At 37.5% G+C, this 16,783-nt stretch overlaps 3 protein-coding genes across 5 annotated transcripts; 2 read left to right on the top strand and 1 right to left on the bottom strand.

Annotated features, from left to right (window-relative positions):
• The first annotated feature begins 1,716 nt into the window (after positions 1-1,716).
• Positions 1,717-5,018, top strand: lmod3 (leiomodin 3 (fetal)). Its single transcript, XM_015014731.1, has 3 exons — positions 1,717-2,377; positions 2,474-4,054; positions 4,824-5,018. The coding sequence occupies exons 1-3, from the start codon at positions 2,090-2,092 to the stop codon at positions 4,869-4,871; spliced, it is 1,917 nt and encodes a 638-aa protein (XP_014870217.1). The 5' UTR covers positions 1,717-2,089; the 3' UTR covers positions 4,872-5,018.
• A 396-nt stretch (positions 5,019-5,414) lies between these two features.
• Positions 5,415-9,697, bottom strand: LOC106934672 (PRA1 family protein 3). The gene is made up of 3 exons (XM_015014718.1): positions 9,417-9,697; positions 8,762-8,979; positions 5,415-7,479 (listed from the first exon to the last, which is right to left on the bottom strand). The coding sequence occupies exons 1-3, from the start codon at positions 9,596-9,598 to the stop codon at positions 7,307-7,309; spliced, it is 573 nt and encodes a 190-aa protein (XP_014870204.1). The 5' UTR covers positions 9,599-9,697; the 3' UTR covers positions 5,415-7,306.
• Positions 9,698-10,369: 672 nt separating this feature from the next.
• Positions 10,370-16,746, top strand: LOC106934653 (NEDD8-activating enzyme E1 catalytic subunit). Of its 3 annotated transcripts, none has more exons than XM_015014691.1 (18): positions 10,370-10,473; positions 10,567-10,605; positions 12,238-12,361; positions 12,444-12,524; positions 12,634-12,716; positions 12,971-13,051; positions 13,155-13,198; positions 13,294-13,358; positions 13,478-13,633; positions 14,108-14,210; positions 14,307-14,417; positions 14,531-14,584; positions 15,571-15,607; positions 15,687-15,768; positions 15,876-15,976; positions 16,066-16,129; positions 16,205-16,259; positions 16,351-16,746. In XM_015014691.1, exons 1-18 carry the CDS (start codon positions 10,454-10,456, stop codon positions 16,437-16,439), a joined length of 1,389 nt encoding a protein of 462 aa, XP_014870177.1. In that variant the 5' UTR covers positions 10,370-10,453; the 3' UTR covers positions 16,440-16,746. The 3 variants fall into 3 exon arrangements, with proteins under 3 accessions (XP_014870177.1, XP_014870194.1, XP_014870185.1); XM_015014708.1 differs by having other exon boundaries at positions 10,412-10,473; positions 10,567-10,629; XM_015014699.1 differs by having other exon boundaries at positions 10,412-10,473; positions 10,567-10,661.
• The last annotated feature ends 37 nt before the right edge of the window (positions 16,747-16,783 follow it).

The raw sequence follows: 16,783 nt of genomic DNA, 5'->3' as shown, positions 1-16,783 counted from the left end.
TTCCTTTTTCTTTTTTTTTCTAAAAAAAAAAAAAGATTTCAACCAACCTTTTTCCTTTTTTTTTTTTTTTTTTTTTTTTTTTTTTTTTCAAAAACAAAACCAAATTGACATAAAACATGAACATATTTCAAAAATTTGGAAAAGGTCTCAGTTAAGTTCGATTCAATAATAAAATATTTTAACAGAATTGAATTTAACTGAATTTTTAAATCTTTACTAATTTTCCTGAGCTGGTATCCCAGAATCGACTTTCTGTGTTTATCATGTTCAACTTAACAAAAACAAATAAAGATTTGTTTTACACTCTTCAAACACAAGCAAACTCAAAAATCCTGAACAACTCAAGCTTCAATATCGTGGTCACAATTGCCAGACTGTCAGACTGTGAACATTTTAGATTATTTCTAAGCCTCTAACAAGACAATCGTTCTTCAAAACCACTGTTTCATTGTCTGGGGGAAAACCTGCTAGCTACCAGCATGCTAGCACAACCAGCTGGGTTTTAGAGCCAACAGATACTATTTAACTGGTCAGAAAAAAAGCACAGCCTTGTCTTTCTTGTTGATCTTCACTCTTCCTCTGCACTTGCAGTTGTAATAACCCATCTTGTTTATCCTAGGGAGGAACATAAGCAAGAAAAGGGCAGCACCGATGTTCTTTTGTGCTCTAAGCCAAGCCTAGCAACCAGTTCCATTACATAGCATCTATCTCCTAGCACACCTCACTGTGTGTCTTGTTTTCGCCTCAGCAGTTCGTCATGTGGTTTGTCTCTAAATCATCTGCACGCAATCAGTTCTAGTGTTCATTATCAACACAAATGATGAGTTTTAGCACATGAAATAAAACAAAATAAACTTTGAGGCTTCCTCGTGCATGACATCATCCCTTCAGGGTCCTAGCTACTGAGTTAACGTTTGATTTACCTTTTAAATCACTTCATAAATCCTCGAGGCATACTAAATCACTGCCATTATAAGATGGTTTCTTTCTATCCTGCTTGCAGAAGCTATTTGACAGTTGTGTTTGCCTAATTGCCCTCATTTAGCCAGGATGGTGCTTTGAGATACAAGATTTCTTCCTCCAAGAAAATCTTAAAAGGTTACAAATAAAAAACATAAATAAAATGAAAAAATAAACACAAAAAAGCAAATATAGTCACTAAAACAAAACACGGGTTGCATATTTAAAGTAATGAGAACTAAAACACAATTCACCACCAATTAAAAGCTAGAGAAAACATTACGTTTCTTTCAGTGCCATTTTAAGATGATCCATAAAAAAATAAAGAGACGATAGACTTGGACAACCCAGGATATTTTGAAGCTGGCTCCAAAGATATGGATCAGCAAAGATGGATGATATCACAAAGTTCATTGGCAGTTATCTCTGCAAACCATTTAAAAAAAACCACATTTTTACACATTTTTATCTCTTGATAAACTGACTATTCTCTGTTGTCTGGACCTCAGACACACTGCTGGATGATCCCATCATTGTACCAAAGGCAGAGCAAAAAATACCTACTAATATCATGACTTCTAAAACTTTCTTATTTTTTTTATTAATATTTTAAAATATAATGTAAAAAAATTATTTTAAAAATTTGGTAAAAAGCACCAAAGTTCTCTTCAATCTACGAACTAAAGTGAGAAGTAAACCCAACAACAAACAATTTTCTCTGGTTTATAATTTGTTAGGTAGAATCCCAAAGGTTATGCCTTCAAGAGCATTCCAGGAGGGACTGTTTGCTGTGGAGTCTTCCCCCAGTGCCATCCAGTTGGACCCGTGTTAATGGACCAGCTGCTCCTGTCAGTTCTCCTCTTTCCTTTTACTTGAAGCAGCTGTCATCCCAAAAGATCCTGATGGCCGAGCCAGCTGGGTAGAATGCTAGCATCTCTCTCCCCTGCTAACTCTTTAAATATCTTCCACAGTTCACAGCATTTAAATTTAGACAACACATGAGGCAGAGTCTCTCAGGCTGAGGTCGAAGTCAGACGCTTCCCACTTTGCTCTGTTCTTGACTCTGGACAGAGCAGAAATTATCTGTCCTCTCAACATCAGCGAAGGAAAGGAACAATACATTGAAGATATGTCTGACAACAGAGACGGTGAGGATCTTAGTGAGGAGGAGATTGATGAAGATGCAATCTTGGCGATGCTCTCACCTGAGGAGCTCAAGGAGCTCCAGAGTGAGATGGACGTCATCATTGCCCCAGATGAAAATGTACCAGTGGGACAAAGACAGAAGGACCAGACAGAGAAACCTCCAACAGGAAGCTTTGACCACAGGTCGCTGGTTGACTATCTCTATTGGGAGAAAGAGTCAAAACGTATGCTTGAAGAGGAAAGAGTGCCTGCTACTCTGCTGCCTAGTGAGGTAAGAAGACTTCAAACTCTCAGAGGTTTATGAAAGCTACTTTAGCTCATGGTGTATTGCAGCTCCAATGTTAATATCCTGATTTGTTACTTTTAGAAAATCTTACAGGAGGAAGCTGGAAAAAAGGAAAAAGAAGAAAATACAGATGTCAAATATGAGGTGTATGAAGTGATAGAAGAAATCATTGAGGAAGATGGCACTAACTATCCAGATGGAGTGGAAATTATAGAGGAAATCATTGAGGAAATAATTGAAGAAGATGAAGAGGAGGTTGAAAAGGACAAAGCGACTGATGTTAACAATGAAACCACTGAGAAAGTAGCTTTAAATCTCAAACCTGAGAATACAGAGAAAGATGTAGACCCCCCCAGTGCCATAGAAAAAACAGCTGGAAATAACACAGTGGAGAGCCAGTCTGTTCCAGACTCCAAAGTGGCCTTTGTAAACAATGAAGATAAAAAGGAAAATGCAAATGAAGATTGTTTACCCCAGCAAGAGACTCCAGAAGTGCCAAATACAAGTGAAGTCAATGATAACTTCTCAAAAAAGGAACCAATTAAAGTGAACAAGTTAAAAATCCCAAAGTTGGCTCTTAATAATATCAAAATGACATCACGTCCTTCAGGAAATGAGACAAACTTGGAGTCAACGCTGGACAAAATCCGTAACAACAATCCGTCTATCACTGAGGTCAACCTCAATAACATAGAAAACATTCCTAAGGAAATGCTCGTAGACTACGTGAATGCCCTGAAAAAGAACAAACACGTCAAAACGTTCAGCATAGCGAACACGGGTGCCGATGAAAACACTGCATTCAGCCTGGCTAACATGTTAAGAGAAAATCGCAGCATTGCCACTTTGAACATTGAGTCCAATTTTATAACTGGAAAGGGGATCGTCGCCATCATCCGCTGCCTCCAGTTCAACGAGACTCTCACAGAGCTTCGCTTTCACAACCAGAGGCACATGTTGGGTCACCATGCCGAGATGGAGATCTCTCGTCTGCTCAAGGCAAACAACACGCTCCTGAAGATAGGCTACCACTTTGAGCTGCCCGGCCCCAGGATGGTGGTGACCAACATCTTGACCAGGAATCTCGACCGTCAGAGGCAGCTGAGGAAGGAGGAGCAGAGGCAGCAGCAGGTCAAGGAGCAGAGGGAAATGATGCAGATGTATGAGAATAGTCTCAATCTGCCTCCTGGTTTACTGCAGATGTTGGGCTACATACCACCACTCGAGCTCCTACAGCAGCATGGCCTTGTCCCACCCATGCAAGAACAGAGCAGCATAGCCCAAACACAGCATCAGAGTAAACAGCCAGAGCCAAAGAAGAGTCTGAAGCGCAACAGCATTCCCAAACAACCCAGTGCAGAACCATCAAACCCATTAAAAGATATCCAGTTAAAGAGAACTCCCAAGAAACGTGATCCCTTCCTGGACTTGGACCCAAGAGAAGACCGGAGATCAGAAAAACCAAGTTTCCAACTAAGAAAGACTCCCAAAGTAAAAGATAGAGGAGATAGAGAGATGGCAGAAGAAAAGGCCAACCTCAATGACGTGATAAAAACTTTGAAGCCCGTCCCTCGCAGACGAGTCCCTCCTAAAGTTGACCTCACGCCTCGTGATCAGCTCCTCAGTGAGATCAAACAGAGCAACGTGGCATACCTCAAATCCGTGAGTACCCAAGGAATATTACTATAGAAAAAGTTACATTTAAGAGCATGTTGTAGTGATAGTTCAATGGCAAAATAGATTCATTTTGTAATTTTTTTTTATACAGAGCCAATGCCCAAAAAAAGTAATATAAGGGGACTTTACAAGCTGATCACATCCAGTTTCTACACTTTTTAAAGGCAGATGTATATAAGTTAAAGTGAGGTTCTCTAAAGTTAATATATTCGTTTCCTTACCTCTTGTAAGCAGGGTAGTGAGTTAGAAAAATATAGAAATCTTCAGAGCAGTGGAAAACTCTGAAGACTGTTGAGTTTGTTATTATGCCAATTTATGTTTGCTGATGCTGGTAGCATCAATATGTTTTTCAGCTCCAACAAAGACAGTGCTGATATAGCCAGCAACCACAGGCAGCATAATTTAGTGACACCCTCATTGTTCAGCAGATAAATCAGAGCATGCTACCTATGATCTCTTGAGTAAGGTTGCACGTTACCTGCTAATATTGCTTTATATTGCACTGGCAAGATCATTTTCAGTTTGAGTTTTATTCATTAAAACAAATTAAAAAGATTGAATCAGTCCAACTGGTTATTTGTGTGAGGATTTTGGCACTTTTCTCCAAACTCATGGCAGCATGATGTCTGTGTAGAGAAAACGAGAGAGAACTGAACTAGTACCAAAATCAAGACTATCCGTTTAAGCAAAAGTCTAACTTTATTACTGAAAATACAGAGAACCTATTGTTCTTTTCTTGTGTTGTTGCTTGCAGGTGCCACTCCCAAAAGCCCTGGAATCAAGTGAAACGAGTCTCATCTGACTGGGCCTCAGCTGTTTTCTCACTGTGGAGTATGTTTATTTTACTCATTTTGGTCACGTTTCATGCACAGCCCTACAGAGTGAACTACTGTATGATTGCCACATAAGAAGAAAATAAGTTTGCTTTTGTTTCATAAATGTGTTTTTGTTCTTAAAATTCTAAATAAAAATGCAATGTTAAAATAAACAAAGTACAGTTTATTAATTTGCACTTTTAAAATGTTCTAATTTCTTAAAAATAAAAATTGTTCACTGAAAGAATAATTTGTGTCTAATTAATTTTGTGTGCAAAGAGCCTTTCCAACATGATTAAAAAATGCAATTCATTAGTGATGTAAAAAAAAAACAAATTCATCTAGTTGCTAAATGCATTATTTACTTAAAGACCACTCTAAATAAATAATCTTTATTTTCTCAATAGATTTATCTAGTTTTATATTTTAACTTTCCAATAATTACTCTAGATATAAAAAACATAATCATATTTGTCTGTAAAAACACACTCACACTAAACACCAAATTTCTTTCAAACAAGAAGTAAATCTTTAAATGATTATATGTTTATTTTAATAATGATTTGCTTTCATATACAGAAAATGTAAGAACCAAAAACTAAATCTTTTTAAATAGCTTCATATCCACACCATAAATGTGCAAATGAAGTTAAACTTACAGAGGACAAATGTGTCTCTTTTTTTTCAGATGCCAAGAATTTTCATGAACATTTTTTTTTAAAATAAGGAAATATAGTCATCTAGAAATGTTACATAGTGTCTAGTAGCATCTATAACACATCCAAATCTTTCCTATGTTCCATCTGTAGACATAACATGCATTAGCCTTCAGTCAGTGTGCATTCACAAACAGCAAAACAATAAATGTTAGTTGTCAGCATAAGCAGTATATGACAGATACGTACTACAGGTGCAGGCTTAATTTGATCAAAAAGTAAAAACAGAACAAGATATCTGCCGTCATATATTCAGTCAGATGTTGCTGCCATTTGAAGATTTGGGCATGCTTTTATTTTAACAAAATTGCACTGGAATAAATAGGCTTGAACATACTGACTTTATATTAATACATTAAAGATGCACTCGCCATTCGATTTTGGTATTGCATAGCTGCTGTTAGAGGGTATATACTCAGTTTAGGCGATTTGGCCCGGAACTGTATGCAAATAATAATAATAATAATAATAATAATAATAAGTCAACACACCTGTAATTTTTTTCAGGCAACAAAAGCTAATTTTCCAAATCAACAAACTGGTCTCAGATCCGTATATTTAAGCTCTTACATCCATCCAGCAGATGAATGGGGTTTGGCTTCATGCAGTGGCTCTCAAAAGTGCACACACTCCCCTTAATTCCAGAGCTTTGCGATTTAGAAGATTGCTCTATGATGAAGCATTTTAAAATCTTGACTTTAAAAGTTTAAATCAGATTAAACACATGAACATTCGTAAGATTGGATGTGAATTGTGGACCATATATTCTCCAACTAGGCTATAGGACATTTTAGGTGGATCTGGAGCTTAAATGATTCTGTTTTCCTCCCCTCCTCTTTAGACAAGACGTGTGAAAATACAGATTTTTGTCACATACGAAAACACAGAATTTGTTGACTTTTAAATGGCTTCTCTGAGCAATTTCCTTTTACAAGTTTGGTGATATTTACAAATACATATCGATGTCTGTAACGTCACTCTTTTCCTATATGTTTCTCTTGATGGCTGTCTCCACAGCACCTCAGTATATGCTACAAAGGGATTTCTATTGCTGTTGTCCTAAATTATACATCTGGTAAATAATGTCACATGTAACATTTTTAGAATGCAAACATTTGTTTAGTTTTTTTTCTTTTTAGTTGAACTTTGCAGGATATTTGTTGCATAAAATCTGGAAAATGTTCCAATGTTAAAATCATTTCTAATAATGTTATCAAGCAAAAACCTGGCTTTATCAAAGTGTACATGTTCGAGGGCCTCTGTAATTGTCTTGATATGGGTTTATAAATTCAGATTAAACTTGCTTATTCTGAGGTAGCAAACAGAGATAAAAGATTTTTACAACAAATTTTAGCATCTTTACTTATTTTGATGAGCTCTTTCACATAACTCAGCTAAAATAAATAGTCATATACAATGAAGTAGAAGTACATATCAGTACTGGATAATGAGTAGATTTTGGAGATGTCTGCACTTAGGACTATCAAACCTTAGGTAGGGCACAATGACAACTTCCTGCTAACACAACATTCCAGTTTATATTGTGACGGCTAACAACAACACATAAAATGTAAAACTAAAAATAACAAAATGTGGAAATGCAAGTATCAGTAATTTTACATGTGCAAGAAAAAATATTGAAATATTGTAACCATTTTATACCCTTCTGTTCGCTTGCTGTCTTTGATACTCGGCTGGCGCGAGCATTACTGCAGTTTATTCTCAATAAAATCCTGGATCTTGTTAATCTTCTCCTCCTGCTGGTCGAGGAGATCCATGATCATGCCCATCGGGGTCTTCTTCAGCCCGACGTCTTCGATCTTGTTCTCCAGCCTGTTCTTCATGTTGCGCTGCCTCAGAGATGCATGGATCAGGATCACTGAAGCAGAAACAAGGAGCGAGGCATTTTTATGGAAGGAAAAATGTATATGTTTTAGTAAAACACGGGTAAATAGTTTGTGGTGAGGAAAAAAAAAACAAACAAAAAAACCACAACAACAACCATTTGTGGTATTCACAGCAGCAGCTAAGCATGAAGCCATATGATTTGATTTCCATGACAGGCAGATACTGAATGCATGACATCAGCCAGTAAATGTGGTTCAGTCCAAACCAACAAGCCCTAGCAACCTGTCAACACAGGCAGTGGGTGGATCTCCTGGGATGTAATCAAACAGCTTCGTATTTTTACCACAGCGACAGAGTTGCAACATTTGCTCTAATGATGAACTCCCTGTGCTGACGGTCACTAAATGCCTGAGCATGGAGAGAAAGTTCACCTTGTTGAGCTTTCTTTCTGTCACTGCCTTTATACCTAGTCATGACATTAGATTATGTACCGTGGGCTAAAAAAAAAAACATGAAGAAAATGAGAAAAAAAAAATAAATAAAAGGCAAGACTTGGCAAGGGCCAGTCATCCCTCCGATCACTCAGCAAGGTAAAGCTGCTTTAAAAACCACTTGGCAAGGTACAAGCAGCACATCTGTTAAGTAGCTGACTGCAGGCACCATCCATGCAGGTAGTCTGTCTAATAAAACAGCTCATATCAGCTTATTGTACCAGCAGCATTCCTCAGTGAGGAGCAGAAGATCAGAGATGGTATTATTCTTTGCAATAAGAACTTTAAAAGTACTGCCAAACTTAGAAGTTGCTAGCTCAATATAATTCATTTTTTCTGAAATCAAAGTAAAAAAAAAAAAAAAACAATGGACAAATGCTATAGACAGTATTATTATAGTTTCAATAATCTAAAGGTTAAATTATATAAATATGGCGCTTCTCTTTGAAGTAAACGGAACTGTATGACGTTACACATCTATTAAAAAAATTGTTTACATACTGTGAATTACAGCATTGCATTAATAAGAATAAAATGTGGTCTTCCTTTAATCCAAACAATGAGATTGTCTGGGGTTTTCTTTCATCTTGCCACCGTATTTCCAAGCATTAAATTTTGTCTTTCGTATAAGGGAGAGCAAAGTATAGTAGCCTTCTCTCAGCCAGCTGAGTGGCAGTGTGCAGCAACATGTGGGTGAAGCAGAGCATATTTTAACAATATCACGTTAAAGCATGGAGCAGCCTTGCCAAACCCTAAAGACAATTTTTTTCCTCCCCTTTCTGATTTTGAAAGTTAAAGATCACATGACACTGTGGTACTCACACAGCAAAGGAAACGTGATTCCAAAGATGAAGACCAGGACACCTCCAAACAGCGACAGCACAAAGTAACTTGTGGCCATAACGCCAATCACAAACAGAGTGGGATTCTTCCTCTTGAAGTTCTTGATTGTGGGCTTGTTTTCCCCGGCCCACACGGAACCAGCGAAGACCAGAGACACCACGGCACCACCCAGAAACATGCCAAAGGGATTCAGGAACCTGGACATGCAGAGCAACACATTTTAATAAGCCAGGGTGTAGACTTACCTTTGTTGATTTTTGCAAACACCACCATTGTGCCCAAGGCAACAATTTGATGTTCATGGTATGGCTGTAAACCCCAGGATAGTGTAGAAACTTCATAATTTCCAATATATGTTTGACCAAATCAAACTATTAAGAAAAAAGCCATATAAAATCAATACTAACCAACTATATCACTAGCAATCTGTGGTGGGTAGTTAACCAAATAAAGCATTAGTACACGACAGTAAAAACAAATCCCTAATGATCAATGTTACTGAATGTTTACATATATTTATGTTTCCTTACAATACAATACAGCAAAAGCAGGAGTCCACATACTCCGGATGGGCGTGTGTGGGAAAAGTGTAACAGATGCTAGCTTTTAGCTTTGGACCGCAACTAGGACTTACCCCACAATGAGGAAAACCACCAAAGCGACAACAAAATAATTCGTCTGGTAGTACATCAAATTGCTGATCACTTTGTTGTTCCACTTGGTTAAATCCCTGAACTCTGGTTTGGAGAACCGGTCCGCTCCGGGGAAGAAGTCATCCCATGGTCTGAGAGGAGCAAGCTCCATTTTGGCTGCCATGTCTGTAGCTCAGCGTGCGGTTTAGAAAAAAAAAAGAAAAACCAAAACAAACCCAGATTGCGTTACGTGTTTGACAGGTCAGCTGATCTCCGCTGTCTGCGCAGAGGAGTGACGTCAAGAAAATCTCGCGAGATTACGCGGCTTGATTTATTAGATGGCATAGATGGTTTCAAACTATTTAAAATGTGCAGTATGCGTTAAAACTACAGTCAAGTAAAAAATAATTGACATCTACTGTAATCAAGAAACTTGGACAACTAAGGAAACGCTAAAATTACGGAAATATGTATATTGTTTTTAATGCATAAACTTCATTACATTTCCTATGAGCCAGAGAAGAAAATAAACACCAGAAAAAGTGTGTTTAATTTATTTTGTACATTTTATAAGGTTGTCACATTGGAACATCATATCGTCACTTTGCTATAATAAATGGCTAAGAATTTATTTATAATAATAATAATAATAATAATAATAATAATAATAATAATAATAATAATAATAATAATAATAATAATAATAATTTAATGATCAAAAGACGATGGCATAAATAAATAAATAAGTAAATAAATAAATAAATAAATAAATAAATAAATGCTGATACTTTTTTCCACACCACTGATAGCAATGAGCAACGGTACTTCATAAGCTGGACTGGACCACTGTCTGTATTTCAGTCCAGTTTTTGTCAGTGGCTTGGTGCTTTGAAAGTGAAGTACAAAAAAGCAACAGCGCCCTCTGGTGTACATGATAGTCACATAGTTCTGTGTTAACGCGGGAGCTGCGGTTCGCTGCGCAGCTTTGACTCCCCTGAATATAGTGCAGCCTGAATCGAGGACATGGGACCGTGAAAGTATGGCGGATGCCGAGGAGCCGTAAGTCTCAATGAACGTCAAATGTCATTTTTACCGTCAATATAACCCTTAGTTTCTCTTAAAACGAGCCTGATTTACTGTTTTTTTTTCCAGGGAGAAGAAAAGAAGGCGATTAGAGGACCTGACTGAGAAGTTAGTGACGAATGCTAAATAAAGGTCTCTGACTGGCGGCAGGTTTGCGTTGCACTGTAAGCAGCGACTGCTGGGCCAGCAGACATAAAACAAATAAACATGTTGGCAACGAGCAGAGGGTCACTTAATATCCTTGTTAGCTGGTTGAGATCCTTTACTTTTGGGGGGAGCAGGACTGTGGGTTATAACACAGAAAGAGGAAGACCTGTCATTTTCTACAAATGACAAATTTGCAAAGCTCGCGATACTTGTTAGCTACAAACAGGTCATGACTGTGCACTGTTGAAGACATTATAGAACATTGAGTCAAACTTATTAACCCAGGAGAACTACGTGTTCAAGTTTAAATAGCAGTTACAGTATTCCAATAAGACAGCTATCCATTAAAGCTATTAAAAAGAACTATAGTTATTTACAAACTTTACTACTTCATTACTGTTGTATCTTTTGCACTGGACCAGCGTCCATATGTCTCAGACTTGGTGAGCTTGCAGCAATGTCTGCCCATGCATTCTCTGCAGTGGTGGTAATCTTTTTCCTTAGTTTACACTTCTTTAGATGATGCTCCTAGTTCTTCCTAGACTTTGTTGATCTCCCACAGCAATTTAACCCCTCTCATTGATGCAGAGTGATGAGGTCAGCCTTGAGATAACTGTGGTCAATCAAAGCAACATGATGTTAGGCACCACTCTGTTTTAAAGCAGCCATTCTGCTACTGAACCTCCATCAGAATGACACTAACATCATCCACCATCTCCTGAACCAAGTTTGAGTAAATTGAAGTGATGTTTGCAGATTTTCTTTGTTGTTTTGATTAAATACAATTTACGATCACTTTACAATAAATTGTATATTTCTGATCAGTCCTCATCGCCACCTAAAATCAAGGTAAACTACAACCAATAAGAAATAAAGAGACTAAATTGTTAAAAACAAAATGAAACGGGCAACAAGATTTCTCTCTTTCTAAGCTTTTGGAAGAAACTTTAGTATTGAAAGTATTTTTTAAGGATTTACATTTAAGTGTGCTACATCTTAGTGTTTTTTTTTATTCATTACTGCACAGCAGATCTCAATTCTAAGTTATCTTCCATCAAATTTTTGTATTTTCAAAAAAGGATGTTAAGGAAGGACTGCACAGTTGAATGCATTACTGCTTTGTAACAGTAAGATCTGGAGGTCAAAATGTTGTATTTAGAATTCAGGTCAACTCCTACAAGGTATGATTGAAATAAAACCAAGTTTTTGAAAATATTTTCTGTCATTTGTAATTTTTTTTAAGAAAAGAAAAGGAGAAAGAAAACAACTGATTAAAATTGCAAACTGGATTGGATAAGAAAAGAATCTGAGCTTTTAGTTTTAGGCCATGTTGCCCAGCCCTACCCACAATTCTGTGTTGCATCACTTTCACATGACCAAACAAATACCATGGGGCGAACCCACTCACCCCTCCTCAAGCACACAAACTAGATGGTGGCTGATGATTAAAACGTAACTAACATCAGCCGATACAGATGTTAATGCCGATGTGTCATGCATCTCTTTTCAAAAATGTAAAATGCAATAATTTGAACTATAGTACATGTTCAGTGTTTCTTTTTCCTTTTTGTTTCTGGTGTGTTTCGCATCCAGAATGGCTGTTGATAGTGGACACATGGATAGCGGCTGCGACTGGGATGGTCGCTGGAATCATGTGAAGAAGTTTTTGGAAAGGCCGGGTCCTTTCACCCATCCTGACTTTGAGCCAAGCACCGAGGTGACCGCCTTGAATATGTGAATAGAGTCCATCACTGTTCAGATGTAGTTTGGTTTAAATACGGCTGTTTTTGTCGAATCAGTCTCTGCAGTTTTTATTGGAGACCTGCAAGATTCTGGTAATCGGTGCAGGAGGACTGGGATGTGAACTCCTTAAGAATCTGGTAAGGAAATGGTTTTAATCGTTCCTATAGTGGCATATCAAATCCATTCTGTCTGGGCTATTTGAGGTGCATTATTATATCAATGTTGTATTTTTTTTTTTCTATTTAGGCCCTGTCTGGGTTCCGCCTTATTCATGTGGTTGACATGGATACCATTGATGTGTCAAATCTTAACAGGCAGTTTCTTTTCAGGTTAGTTTTACCTCTGTAATTTAAAAAAAAAAAGTCATTTTTTAACAAGAGCCAAGATGGTTCATGAGAAGGGTTCAATCAAAGTAAATTAACTTAACATTATGGGAACATTTCCAGACTTTCTCATGAATCAGTATTTAAAAATAGTATTTATTCCATCCATCAAATCTCGATGCTCCATCATCTCCTATACATAAAGCCTGGTATGTACATCTTGCCACATCTTTCATAAATAACATTAATTCTTTGTGTAGGCCCAAAGACGTTGGAAGACCAAAGGCGGATGTGGCTGCTGATTTTATCAACAGTCGTATCTCAGGATGTAAAGTTGTCCCGTATCCTTCACTCTTCATCCTGCTTAAACAAGTCATGTGTAGCTAACATTGTGTTATACGACTGCATGGTTCCCCGGCTTCTTTCCTGAGTGATAGCATTCAGTCACTTTAAAAAGATCCAAGACTTTGATGATTCTTTCTATAGGCGTAAGTGCATTTCTGCCTCTAAACCTCAGCAGAGTTAATCGGTTATTTGAATGACTTGAGGGGTCAAACTCATCCCAAGCTGTTTATCTTTGCAGAGTTTCACATCATTGTCTGCGGACTTGACTCCATTATCGCTAGACGCTGGATAAATGGAATGCTGGTACAATTTAAATGAAATTTATATATATATATATATATATATATATTTTTCCTCTTGTCTATTATGACCTGCTGTTTATGTGGAGAGGCTTAGCTAACCTAATTGATTGATCTCTGTAGATATCTCTCCTGAGCTATGAAGATGGAGTCCTTGATCCCAGCTCCATCATCCCCCTCATCGACGGGGGGACGGAGGGCTTTAAAGGAAACGCTCGTGTCATCCTGCCGGGCATGACTGCGTGTATTGATTGCACGCTGGAGCTGTACCCACCACAGGTAGCAACCCCATTTTTTCTAGGTTCACTTTCTAAACCTCGGAAATCCATTGATCTCTGATACGTTTTCAGCCTGGTGTGGGGCATTAATCCCAGCTTAACTGTTTTGGTGTAAGGTTTTTACTGCATCTGACCAAAAAAGTCAAACTTCCAGCAGAACAAATTATGAATCATCTATGTACAGAAGCAGCGCCTGTTCCACTTTTCTTGACAGCTTTTATTTAGCATAACCTTCAGCCTCAACGAAACTGTGTAAAGTAAATCGGTCTGCTAGAGCAAGCTTTGTGAAAATAAAGAATGTTTAAAGAATTAATGGTTTTGAGATAGAAACTATAGAGGAGCTAAAAAAAAATCACAAGAGGATAAGTAAAAAAATAACAATATGGAACATGAAAGTATTTTAGAAAACAAAACAAAATGTGAGACTCAAAGTCCTCATGGAAAATTCTTCTCTTTCAATTGTTTCAATCCACAGATAAATTTCCCCATGTGTACCATCGCAACGATGCCGCGGCTACCAGAACACTGCGTGGAATACGCCAGAATCTTACAGTGGTCCAAAGAAAGGCCTTTTGGAGGTTTGCATCAATCTAAATGTATATAATGTGGGAAAGAAAAAAAAAAATTGCTGAGTTTGTATAAACGCGTATAACTTCTGCCTTCTTCTCAACTAGACACGAGTTTAGACGGTGACAATCCAGAACACATCCAGTGGGTGTTTGAGAAATCCCAAGAAAGAGCGGCAGAGTTTAACATCACGGGAGTGACGTACAGACTCACGCAAGGTGAGACTGTGAATTATAAAACTTTTAATTCATGCAGCGCTAATTTGTCACACCACTTCTTGTTTTTGACAGAACTGATAGAATTAACCTCAGAGTCGGCTTTTGTGTTGCAGGAGTTGTGAAGAGGATTATTCCCGCTGTGGCATCAACTAATGCTGTTATTGCTGGTATGAAACTTGGGTTTTTAAAGTAGTTATGTTTCTTCACCGGAGCTTTTGGCATCATCGGTCAGTTTGCTTTGCCTTTTATGAAAAACATATTCTGAAGCAGAGGATGCAGGAACAGTTTCAACATAAGAGCTTATTCTTTTTTTTTTTTTTTTTTCAATTTGTTTTTTTTTTTTAATTTTAGCGTTTTAAGTTTCAAATGCAGTAGACGTTCTCTGCAAACTCACCTCTGTTGGCATAGAAACAGAGGAACTGTCTTTCTTTTTGTGGCAGCATTTTTTCTTCTTGAACGAGTGTTATTAGTCACAATACCGGTTTTCCAGTCTTCAGGGGCCCGTGTGTCTCAAAGCTCAGTCTTGTCCTGCTGTTAAATTACAAAGTGACTCATGTGTAAATGCTGTACACCCAAAAAAATGTGCAGCACAATATTTTACAACTCAGCATGTATAAAAATGAATGTTGCGTGAAAGTGTGTGGCAATTCATGCGAGCTGAATATGCGGCAGCAGAACAGCCTTTTTATAGGCGACAATAACAAACTACAAAGCACCAAAACTCCCCTAAATAAGCTGAATTTTGATTCCTTTCAGTGATATTTAACTCAAGGAGCATCAAACCCAAAGTTTCCTGTGTGATTTTAATCTTTTATTGTTTAAATCTAAATGATGAAACTGAACCACATCTAGCCTCATGCAATTAGAAAATTATGGGAAAACCTGAGTTGGATGTAAACAGGATGTTGTATAGATGTTTCATGGAGGATATGACTTAATATTCTAACATACAACCTTAGCAATGAATTATGGTTTACTTTTTCTTAAATGGTTACTTTAAACATTTTAGTCCGAGTTATTTCTGCTGTTTGTACTAAACTAGTTCGTTTTACCTAATGATTTTAAGAGTTTAAGTAGTTAGAATGCAATATTAAAACTATTAAATTCAGAAAATCATTAACATTTTTATACATTTTACTTCTGCTCTTCACAGCTGCCTGTGCAACCGAGGTCTTTAAAATCGCTACAAGGTTTGTTAGAGAAACACATTTTCTTCAAGGTTTTATTCCTTGATGTGAGCATCAATTACAGTCAGATTTGTCTTTTCAGTGCATATATTCCCTTGAATAACTACATGGTTTTTAATGACGTGGATGGACTATACACCTACACCTTTGAAGCTGAGAGAAAGGTTTGTGTTTTTTTTTTTTTTTTTTTTTTTTAACTAACCATAGACTGCGCTCGCAGTTTTCATACAGAGAACAATGACCGGTGTTCCAAATCATCTTTCTTTGACAGGAAAATTGCACAGCATGCAGCCAGGTACCTCAAGATCTCCAGTTCCCTCCTTCTGCCAAATTACAGGAAGTTTTAGAGTACCTGACAGAGACGGCCTCCTTGTGAGTTCTCGGAACAAAAACACGACAATATGAGAAATGTACAAATTTGATCTATGATCACTTTAAGATGGTGTAATTTTTCTGTCCAGACAAATGAAATCACCGGCCATCACCACAACCCTGGAAGGAAAGAACAAGACTTTGTATCTGCAGGTAATTATCTAACATTTAAACTGCTGCACAATCCGTTTACCTTGAGCTAAAACACATTTTCTAATCTTATTGCAGTCTGTTAAGTCCATCGAGGAGCGCACAAGGCCAAACCTCTGCAAAACTTTAAAAGGTACACAAGAGATGTCTTTTTTATTTATTTACTTATTTATTTTTGGCCTTAAAACTGCAGATGCATCATATTTTATTTCCCTCCAATGCAGAGCTGGGCTTGTCAGACGGACAGGAAATAGCTGTTGCCGACGTCACCACTCCACAGACGGTTCTATTCAAGATTAATTTCACCGCTTGAGTCAAAGGCTAACAGACTAAACCGCACTGACGCATCTGAATGCGAACTGGATGTAGGATCGCTCCGTTTCTCTTGCTGTTGCAGTTGCACATTTGACATCAGGATGTAAATACGGCGCAGAAGGTCTCACTTGTGAGACATCATGTCAGTTGTGTTGTCTGAAGATGGAATCAAATGATATTGTTTTTGTAACATGGTTTACTTCTTTATTTGTCCAGTGCAGATTCATATTATATCCAGTTTCTTCTTATTTGAGAGTAATTATGTATGTAAACTCCAACCCAATAAAGTTTATCATTAGAAATGTTATTTTTCACGACTGGACCTCAAGCAGACACCGTCCA

This window comes from Poecilia latipinna, unplaced genomic scaffold, assembly GCF_001443285.1.
Source record: "Poecilia latipinna isolate Pla-1442-1.1 unplaced genomic scaffold, P_latipinna-1.0 Scaffold70, whole genome shotgun sequence".
In the NCBI taxonomy this organism is placed as follows: Eukaryota; Metazoa; Chordata; class Actinopteri; order Cyprinodontiformes; family Poeciliidae; genus Poecilia; species Poecilia latipinna.
This window is presented reverse-complemented; position numbering and strand designations above follow the sequence as displayed.

Excerpts from the sequence above, each read along its gene's own strand:
- lmod3 (XM_015014731.1), top strand. The coding sequence starts at position 2,090 with ATGTCTGACAACAGAGACGGTGAGGATCTTAGTGAGGAGGAGATTGAT. Across the intron at positions 2,378-2,473 it reads CTACTCTGCTGCCTAGTGAG|AAAATCTTACAGGAGGAAGC; the intron begins GTAAGAAGACTT and ends TGTTACTTTTAG. Across the intron at positions 4,055-4,823 it reads ACGTGGCATACCTCAAATCC|GTGCCACTCCCAAAAGCCCT; the intron begins GTGAGTACCCAA and ends TGTTGCTTGCAG.
- LOC106934672 (XM_015014718.1), bottom strand. The coding sequence starts at position 9,598 with ATGGCAGCCAAAATGGAGCTTGCTCCTCTCAGACCATGGGATGACTTC. Across the intron at positions 8,980-9,416 it reads GTGGTTTTCCTCATTGTGGG|GTTCCTGAATCCCTTTGGCA; the intron begins GTAAGTCCTAGT and ends CTGCATGTCCAG. Across the intron at positions 7,480-8,761 it reads AATCACGTTTCCTTTGCTGT|TGATCCTGATCCATGCATCT; the intron begins GTGAGTACCACA and ends TTTCTGCTTCAG.
- LOC106934653 (XM_015014691.1), top strand. The coding sequence starts at position 10,454 with ATGGCGGATGCCGAGGAGCC. Across the intron at positions 10,474-10,566 it reads ATGGCGGATGCCGAGGAGCC|GGAGAAGAAAAGAAGGCGAT; the intron begins GTAAGTCTCAAT and ends TTTTTTTTCCAG. Across the intron at positions 12,362-12,443 it reads ACTTTGAGCCAAGCACCGAG|TCTCTGCAGTTTTTATTGGA; the intron begins GTGACCGCCTTG and ends TTGTCGAATCAG.